We start from the raw sequence: 8,165 nt of genomic DNA, 5'->3' as shown, positions 1-8,165 counted from the left end.
TCTCTCTCTCTCTCTCTCTCTCTCTCTCTCTTTCCCTCTCTCTCTATCCCGCCAGTGCCCCGCTAGATCTGAGCCGCTTGTGCCTGTTGTCGCCGTCGTCGCCGTCGCCGCCCTCACTGCCACCACTGCCATGGGGAAGAAGAAGTCCAAGTCCTCCAGCAAGGGGGACGCCATGGAGATGAAGCAGATGGACGCCGGCGAGTCGGTCCCTCCGCCGCCCTCCTACTCCGGGTATGTTCTCCTGGGTCGGCCCCCCCCGTGTTGCCTGTGCCCCGTGCCTCCCCCCTCCCCCCCCCCCCCCCCCCCCCCCCCGGGCCCGGACCCGATCCCCGTTCGTCCCCTTCGCGGTCTGCAGCGTGGTATGTCCCGGCCTAGGCTCGTCCCTCATTGTCTTCCATCGCACCTTATCCCTGCTCCCCCCCCCCCCCCCCCCCCCTCCCTCCTCCTCTCGCCCGTCCTCGCCGACTGATCGCCCCCTTATTTGTGCCAGTCCACCGCACCCATCCACAAGCGTCGCTGCCGAGACGTCTTCTGGGGCCTGCTGTTCATCCTCTATTGGGCCGGCATGGCTGTCCTCGGGTATTTCGCCTACAAGCATGGCGACCCAAACCGCCTGATTTATGGCATCGACTATGAGGGCAATGTTTGCGGTAATGTGGACACCTTCACGGGGGTCGATAACACGGCCCGGCCCTTCCTCCAGTATCTGGAGCTTCCGTCGCCGACGCTGCGTGGTGCGTGTTGTCCCCGCTCCCACCTCGGCCCTGCGTCTTGCCTATGCACTGCATCCGCTGACCCTGCTCCGTGCCTGTTCCTTGGCTTCTCCCTCCTCCCCCCCCTCTCTCTCTCTCTCCCTCTCTTGCCCGTTCATATGTGGGGTTTGTCACGCACACAGGCCAGGGCATTTGCGTCGAGCGTTGCCCCATTGAGTCCATGATCTTCGAAAACAACTACAGCTCCTCTCCCTCGGACGCGGTCTGCCTTTACAACACCACGGTCACCACAGGCTCCGAAGTGGTGCAGGGTGTGTCAGATGGCTTCTGCCTGCCGTATGTGGTCAAGAGTTCCCCCTGTACGTGTGGGCTTCCTCCCTCGCTCCCTCCTTCCCTTTCCCTCTCTCTCTCTCTCTCTTACCGCCACCATGGTTGACATTCTGCCATGCCCGTGATGCTGACTCCCGTCGCCTCCGTCTTGCCCCCCCCCCCCCCCCCCGCTTTGTCCCTCCGATGGGCCAACACAGTCCTCAACCGGTGCCTGCCCTTCCTGGATGAGGCCGGCGACGCGGTGCTCAACTCCACGATTGTCAAGGGCGCCCACAACTCGGTCATCGCGTGGCTAAATGAGCGCGGCGTGTCGCTGGCCATCAACCACGATCTGTATGCCACGATCCCCTACGTGGCGGCGGTGGTGGCCCTGTCATTGGTGCTGTCCTGGATCTGGCTCCTGTTGATTCAGCTTCTGTCCGGCTTTGTGGCCTGGATGAGCATCATCTCCGTCATCGGGGCTGTCTGCCTGTCGACCGCCTACTTCTGGTTCAACTACCTGCGTGTGCGTTCCACGCCGGGCATTTCGCCGGCTCCACCGTCTCCCGACCTCTGCCGGCCCCGTCCGCGCGTCTGTGCTTGCGCGCCCTGCTGACCCTAAGCATGCCCTTTTTCTCCCCCCCCCCCCCGCCTCCCCTTGGGCGGGGTCTTGCTTGTCCCCAGCTCCGCGACGGCTTGCCCGTCATGAACGCGGTGTTCCTCTACGGACTGGACACCTTCGTGTACAATGAGCACACCTTCCTGGCGCTGACCATCATCTCCAGCGCCCTGCTGGTGATTCTCCTGCTGTCGCTGCTTTTCCTGGCCCGGCGCATCAACCTGGCCATTGCGATTATCCGTGTGGCGGCCAAGTGCGCTTCCCTCGCCCCTGCTTCCTTTCGTGCCCCTGTCTGAACGGACTCCCCTGCTCGGCCCGGCTGCGCACACCATGGACTAATGGTTGTCTCCTCCACCACCGCCCCTTCTGCCTCACCCAGGGCCGTATCGCACCTGCCGCACTTGGTGATCCTGCCGCTTTTCGAATTCCTCGGGCTGATTTTCGTGGCCGGCTACTATGTCTTTGTCTGTGTGTACCTCTCCTCCTCCGGCGAGGTGAACTCAATTGACATTGGGTTCGGGGACTATCAGTACACCTTCGAGTCCAACTAGTACGTGCTGCGTCGCCGGCTGCCCGACCCTCTGCCCGCCTGTTAACCGTGTTCCCGCCGTCCGGCCACCCAGCCTGATGAGCTACCTGCAAATCTACGCGGCCTTTGGTGCCCTGTGGGGCTGGGCCTTTGTGATGGCGGCCTCGGACACCTCGATCGCCGGGGCCATCGCCACTTGGTATTGGACACGCGACAAGAAGGTGCGCGCACTTTTAGGGGCCCTGGCCTGGCGCTGTGGGGAAAAGCCTCGCCCGCGGGAGTCCCCCTCTTGAGTTTTTTTTTTTTTTTTTTTCTTGCTCTCTCCTTCTCTCTCTGTTCCTCCTTCTTTCCCCTCTCCATCCGCAACCCCGCCGCCTTGCCGACTCCCTCCCTGCTCGCCTGCTGACCCTCTCCCCGGCTGCCTGCTGGGACTTGCTCGCGCGTAGAAGCTCCCCAAGATGATTCTCCTGCGGTCGGTGTATCGCACCTTCCGGTACCACTTCGGGTCGCTGGCCCTTGGCTCGATGCTCATCGCCTTGGTGCAGCTTATCCGGTATCTGCTGAGCCGCTTCCACAAGCAGGCACGCCGGACGTCCGAGGCGGGTGGCGCGCCGGTGCGCGCGCTGACATCCTGCATCTTCCGCGTGCTGCAGTGCCTGCTGTGGTGCTTCGAGCGGTTCCTGCGTCTGCTCAATCGCAACGCCTACATCATCATCGCCACCACCGGGTGCGGCTACTGCAAGGCCGCCAGCTCGGCCTTCAACCTGATCGTGCGCAATGCCTTGAGGTACGGCTCTTCCCGCTTGGCGGGACACTCGCGCCAGGCTTCCTTCTTGCTCGCCCTGTCCTCTTGGCGTCGGCACGGGGCTTTCTTTCTCATCATCACCACTCACTCGGCTTTTTCTCCCCCGGTGCTGTGGACGGGGCCCGCCCGCAGTCTGATCGTCGTCACCAAGATCGGCGACTACCTCCTGTTCCTGGTGACCATCTCGGTCCCAACGGCTTGCGCCTTCCTCGGCAACTTCCTCATCCTGAAGTATGCCCCTGACCCGACCTACTGGGTGTATCCCGTCCTTGTGCGTTCCACTCCCGCCCCGCACCCTCAGAGCCTTCCTTCTTCTTTTTTCTCGGCCGCCGCCCGCTCTCCACCATGCCCATTCTGACCTCCTCCTCTTGTCTCTCCCCTTCTCTCTCTTTCTCTTTCTCTCTCTCTCTCTCTCTTTATCTCTCTCTCTGTCCTCTTCTCTCCATTCTCTTTCTCTTTCTCTCTCTCTTTCTCTCTCTCTCTCTCTCTCTCTCCTCTTCTCTCTCTCTCTCTCTCTCTCCTCTTCTCTCTCCTCTTCTCTCTCCTCTTCTCTCTTCTCTTCTCTCTTCTCTTCTCTCTTCTCTTCTCTCTCCTCTTCTCTCTCCTCTTCTCTCCATTCTCTATATCTTTCTCTCCTCCCTCTTCCCACACGCACCGCGCGTGCGTCCGTGCCGTAGGTCATCATTTTCCTCACCTTTGGCGTGACGTACCTCTTTGTCAACGTCATGTCCATGACCGTGTCCACCATCTTCGTTTGCTTCTGCGAGGACGTCGAACGGAACGATGGCTCTCCTGAGCGTCCGTACTACATGATCAAGCGCTTGCGGCGCTTTGTCTCTTAGGCGACGCGTCTGGGCTTCTTGTGTCCTGTTTTCCTTTGGTCGCCGGCGACCGGTCCGAGCTTGCTCCTGCCGCCGTGCGTCCCCCTCGCGCGCCCTTGCCTGGGCTCCCGCTGTATTTCTTTCCCGGGCTGCCCCGAGGGCATCATATGCCAAATACACCCCTTCCTCCCCCTCTTTCTCTCTCTCTCTCCCTCCTCCCGTTCCGCGAAGTATTTTCTACCGGGAGAAGTCTGTGTATGTACATGTTCACATACACGGCATGCATACATGCATACATGCATACATACGCACACACACACACACACACACATGCAAGTGTCGTCGATCCATTTGCGAGCTGCCATCAACTCGGAGACCATGGCTCTACCGAAGAGCCCACATGAGGATCGACCCGGCGGTGGCCACATTCAAGCTGTCCCGGCCGTCAACCAGGGGGATGGCAATGCGCTGGCCAGGCGTGTGCAGACGCCCGGGGTGCTGGGGCCCCGGCAGTTGCGACTGCTCGATCGATGCACGCACCAGCCGCCCGACGCCCGGGCCCTCGGAGCCCAGCAGCAGGGCCACCCCCGGCGCCGGCCCCGCAGACCGAGACCCCTCACTGGCGGCCACCATGTCCAGCTCGACCACCCCAGGCCCCGGGCAGTCTCCGGCCACCAGGCGCAAGCCGTCCCGCTGGAGAAGGGCCACCAGGCCCGGCCAATCGCCACGAATGAAGCGCACCCCGGGGGCCGGGGCCCCGCTCGGGGCATCCCCACCGGCGGGCATCAGGGCCGGGTGGAAGCGATGCGACGCGCCAGCCGCCGACCGGAGCACCTTGTCGCCGGCCAGGTCGGCGCACCGGCGCCCGACCACCTCCGACAAGTCCACGCCCCGGGACCGGAGCTGAGCCTCCGGCCCGGAGCCGATCGCCGAGTCGGGGCTCGGCTCGTGCAGGCCGCGCAGCGAAGCCAGCACCCCGGCCATGGCCGGGTCCAAGCGCCGGGACACCGGGCCCGAGCGCGACACCGGCGCCGGGGCCGGGGCCGGGGCCGGGGCCTCAGCCGGCAGCGAGGCCAGCACCGCCTCCGGCGCAAAGCCCGCCAGTGGCGTCGGCTCCAGCAGGAAGATGACCGGCCAGGCGAGGCGGTCCGCCCCGGACCGGTGCCGAATCGAATCGGCCAAGCGAATGAGCGTGCCCAAATTCCCGGGGTCCGCCACGCCATCCAGCACCAGCAGGCGCCGGTCGCCCGGGGGCCGGATCGCCGAGCAGCTGCCCGGGCAGGCGGGGGGTCGCGCCGCATCGCTGGGCACCTGGCCCGAGGCAGGCGCATCCGCGGGAACAGAGCCGGCAGCATCAGCACCAGGGCCAGCAGCAGCGCCAGCAGCAGCGGCACAGTCAGCGCACAGGTGCTCAGACCACAGATGGCAAACGGGCGGCAGCCGGCCCGCAGGACCCGCCTCAGCCGCGTACACCCAGGGCGAGGGAAGTTCCACCGCCAGCAGGTCACGCGCCGAGGCGGCCGTGGCGCCGGCATGGAGCAGCGAATGTGCCGCACTGGTCAGGTAGGACTCGGTCTCCAGCAGGTACACCCCGGGCGGACGCCGGGACAGCCGGGCCTGCCGGGCCTCGGTCGGCACATACAGGTCCACGAGGGCCGAGGCGAAGGGCGCCATCTCCACCGAGCTGAGCAGGGTCAGCGGTCGCGGCCAGGCCGGCGGCGGCCGGCCAGCAGCCAGCCACGGCCCCCGGCGCTGGCCGCCGTACTTGCCGCCCTCGGCCCGGCCGTCGGAGCGCGCCTGCTCGTTGGCCGCCTGCCATTCGTGCAGCGGCAGCCCCAGGAGATCGCCGATGGCCCGGGCGCCGATGATGACGCACGGCTCCTCGGCCGCCGCGAAGGCCAGGTGCCCCCACCGGTGGAAGTCGTCCGAGGGGCCGGGGGGTCGGGCCCGGGCCGCGGCCTCCCGCTTGCCCGGTGTCCGGAGCCCGGCATAGTGCCGGACCAACTCCCGCGAGGCGGGCCGCACGTGCGGCAGGTCGGCCATGGGCGACCGCCGGTAGGCCGGGACCGCCGGCGCGGCCGGGGGTCGGGAGTTGCCGCCGTGCGACTGCGGGCCCGGGCGCCGGGCGGCCCGCTTGCCCGGCGCCGGCCCGGCCGAGGAGGAGAGCAGCCGATGTGCGAGCAGCGCGCCAGCCGGGGCCCTCGCTCCAAGCCAGGGCCCTGTGGCGGTGGGGATCATGAGCATGCGTGCGTGTGTGTGTGTGTGGGGGGGGGGGGGGGGGAGGGGGGGGAGACGCGTGGGCGCGGAGAACAGAGGGGCGAGGCGTCGGCCGGGATGCTCGGCGGTAGGCAGAGGAGGAGGCATAGATGCTGAGGCTGGCCCGGGCCTCAGCCGTGGCTCTTGCCCGGGCGACTGAAATGCCCTGGTGCTGGTGCCGGGCCCGCCCGCGGCGACGGAGGGGCCCGCGTCGGCCACCGACCGAGGACGGGCTGGAGATCGCACCTAGGCCCTCCCCCCCCACGAGTCCCGCGCGATTGGCCCACATGCCAACGCTCCATTTCCCACGGCCTCCCCCATCGCTGCCCGCGCCGCGCCCCCGACGCGCGCGCGCGCACACACACAGCCCCCGTCCTGCTCCTTCGCCTGGCGGTGTGTGTCTATTCCTCCCTGGCCGGGGGGGGGGGGGGGGGGGATGCCCACGCCCCGGGGAGGGACCGGGTGGGCCGGGGCAGCACGGAGTTCAGGGCCGCAGCGCGTTGGTGGCCGGGTCGGCCGGCGGCGGGGACGGTGTCGCCAGGCCGAGCGACGCCACGCGCTGCCGGTCTCGGGTGGACTGGGTGAGGGCCTGGGCCGCGGCCTCGGCACGCGCCACTTCCAGCCGCGCGGCGAACACCATCTCCTGGTCCACGAGGAAGCGCTGGGCTTGCCCCCGGAGGAAGAGCATGTCGTCGCGCGTCTGCTCCAGGGTCTCCACCAGGAAGGTTACCGCCTCGCCTATCCGCGGGGGGAGCTCCTCGTCTGGGGGGAGCGGGGTCAGCAAGGGGGGGGGGGGGGCAGGGACAGCGTCAGAGCCGAGCAGGCACGGGGGTGACAAGGGGAGGGGTGGATCGGCGGACAGGCCGAGAGGCAAGGCGCGGGGATTGGCTGGCCGGCGCACCGCGGTCAAGGAACGTGTCGAGGGTCCGCCGCACGAGGGGGGCATTGGTTTCCGATGGGCCCAGCTGGAAGAGCTCCGGGTAGCGCTGGCGAATCTGCGCCGCGGCCTCGGTGATTGCCGTCCGCCGTGAGGAAAGGTCGGGCTCGGACTCGACCTCGTGCGGCGGGCCCTCCGAGAGCCAGCCATCGCTGTCAAGCTGGCCGCTGGGCCCCGGGCCGAAGACCGAATACTCGCTCATATCCTCGGAGGCGCTGTCGTGGGCTTCCTGCGGCTCGTTGTCGGCGTCGTCCTCGTCGTCATCGCTCAAGAGGATGACCTCGTCGTCGTCCTCGTCGTCAGCCTCCTCGACGGGGGCCGTGGTCGTCGGGACCGCTGGCGCGGACGAGGAGCCGCCGGGTGCCGTGGCGCCATCCACAGGGGCATCCTTGAAAAGGGGGGGGGGGGGGCGAGGGAGCAGGCCCGGCAGGTCGGGCGAAGGGCGTTAGAAAAGCCCGATCAGGGGGACATGCCGCGGTGATGGGGTGTACCTGGGCAGCAGGGGCTGATTCGTCCGGCACCAGCGGGGCCCAGCCCTCGCGGCGCAGCTCACGCAGGCGGTCGAAGTAAAACTTGTTCAGGCGCTCCAGGCCGGCAATGCGGCCATTGGCCGCGTCGATCACCCGCTGGAGCTTCTGTCGCTCGGCCTGGAAAAGGGTCCGCTCGCTGGACAGCGAAGTCTTCTGCGCGCGGAGCTGGCGCTGTGCGGTGCTTAGCTGCTGCTTCAGCCGCACGCTTTCATGCCTGCTGATGTCTGGCATGTCCGAGGCGGCGTGCGCATGTGTCAGAGGAAAGGAGGGGGGGGGGGGGTACTTGGGCAGCAGGTGCGCGTGGGGATGGGGTGCGGCGTACCGCGGGTTTGTGCAAGAGGATCCGACATGGGCGGAGGGCAGCAACAGCAACAGCAGCAGCAGCAGCAGCAGCAGCAAAGGGGGGGAGAGGGGGGACGGGGGGGGGGAGGCGGGGGCAAGGCGCAACAGGCAACGGATGTGCAAATGCGTGTGTGTGTGTGTCCGTGGATGGGGAGGGGTAGCAGCGAGGGGGCGGGGTCGGCTGAGGGAGAGGCCACCCTGCCCCGAGATCGCGCGGCGGGTTTTCTTCTGGATCTGACCCACCCCAGTCCCCCGGGAGGGATGGAGGGCGGGGCGGCGGCCAGTTGTCTATTGGGTGTGGCGG

General features: G+C 67.3%; 3 protein-coding genes across 3 annotated transcripts; 1 reads left to right on the top strand and 2 right to left on the bottom strand.

The window, feature by feature from the left end:
- The first annotated feature begins 1 nt into the window (after position 1).
- H696_04210 (hypothetical protein) lies at positions 2–3,989 on the top strand. Its single transcript, XM_009498087.1, has 11 exons — positions 2–231; positions 356–359; positions 491–734; positions 896–1,072; positions 1,241–1,548; positions 1,707–1,894; positions 2,021–2,191; positions 2,265–2,391; positions 2,617–2,957; positions 3,108–3,246; positions 3,653–3,989. The coding sequence occupies exons 1-11, from the start codon at positions 131–133 to the stop codon at positions 3,815–3,817; spliced, it is 1,965 nt and encodes a 654-aa protein (XP_009496362.1). The 5' UTR covers positions 2–130; the 3' UTR covers positions 3,818–3,989.
- A 143-nt stretch (positions 3,990–4,132) lies between these two features.
- Positions 4,133–6,040, bottom strand: H696_04209 (hypothetical protein; the record flags this gene model as incomplete). Its single annotated transcript, XM_009498086.1, has 1 exon — positions 4,133–6,040. One exon carries the CDS (start codon positions 6,038–6,040, stop codon positions 4,181–4,183), a length of 1,860 nt encoding a protein of 619 aa, XP_009496361.1. The 3' UTR covers positions 4,133–4,180.
- A 439-nt stretch (positions 6,041–6,479) lies between these two features.
- On the bottom strand, positions 6,480–7,901 carry H696_04208 (hypothetical protein). The gene is made up of 4 exons (XM_009498085.1): positions 7,842–7,901; positions 7,481–7,743; positions 6,954–7,377; positions 6,480–6,814 (listed from the first exon to the last, which is right to left on the bottom strand). The coding sequence occupies exons 1-4, from the start codon at positions 7,867–7,869 to the stop codon at positions 6,537–6,539; spliced, it is 993 nt and encodes a 330-aa protein (XP_009496360.1). The 5' UTR covers positions 7,870–7,901; the 3' UTR covers positions 6,480–6,536.
- Between the last annotated feature and the right edge of the window lie 264 nt (positions 7,902–8,165).

This window comes from Fonticula alba, assembly GCF_000388065.1.
Source record: "Fonticula alba strain ATCC 38817 unplaced genomic scaffold supercont2.7, whole genome shotgun sequence".
Classification (NCBI taxonomy): domain Eukaryota; order Rotosphaerida; family Fonticulaceae; genus Fonticula; species Fonticula alba.
This window is presented reverse-complemented; position numbering and strand designations above follow the sequence as displayed.

Excerpts from the sequence above, each read along its gene's own strand:
- H696_04210 (XM_009498087.1), top strand. The coding sequence starts at position 131 with ATGGGGAAGAAGAAGTCCAAGTCCTCCAGCAAGGGGGACGCCATGGAG. Across the intron at positions 1,073-1,240 it reads TGTGGTCAAGAGTTCCCCCT|TCCTCAACCGGTGCCTGCCC; the intron begins GTACGTGTGGGC and ends GGGCCAACACAG. Across the intron at positions 1,895-2,020 it reads ATTATCCGTGTGGCGGCCAA|GGCCGTATCGCACCTGCCGC; the intron begins GTGCGCTTCCCT and ends TGCCTCACCCAG.
- H696_04208 (XM_009498085.1), bottom strand. The coding sequence starts at position 7,869 with ATGTCGGATCCTCTTGCACAAACCCGCG. Across the intron at positions 7,744-7,841 it reads TCCTCTTGCACAAACCCGCG|ACATCAGCAGGCATGAAAGC; the intron begins GTACGCCGCACC and ends CGGACATGCCAG. Across the intron at positions 7,378-7,480 it reads AATCAGCCCCTGCTGCCCAG|GATGCCCCTGTGGATGGCGC; the intron begins GTACACCCCATC and ends CCCCTTTTCAAG.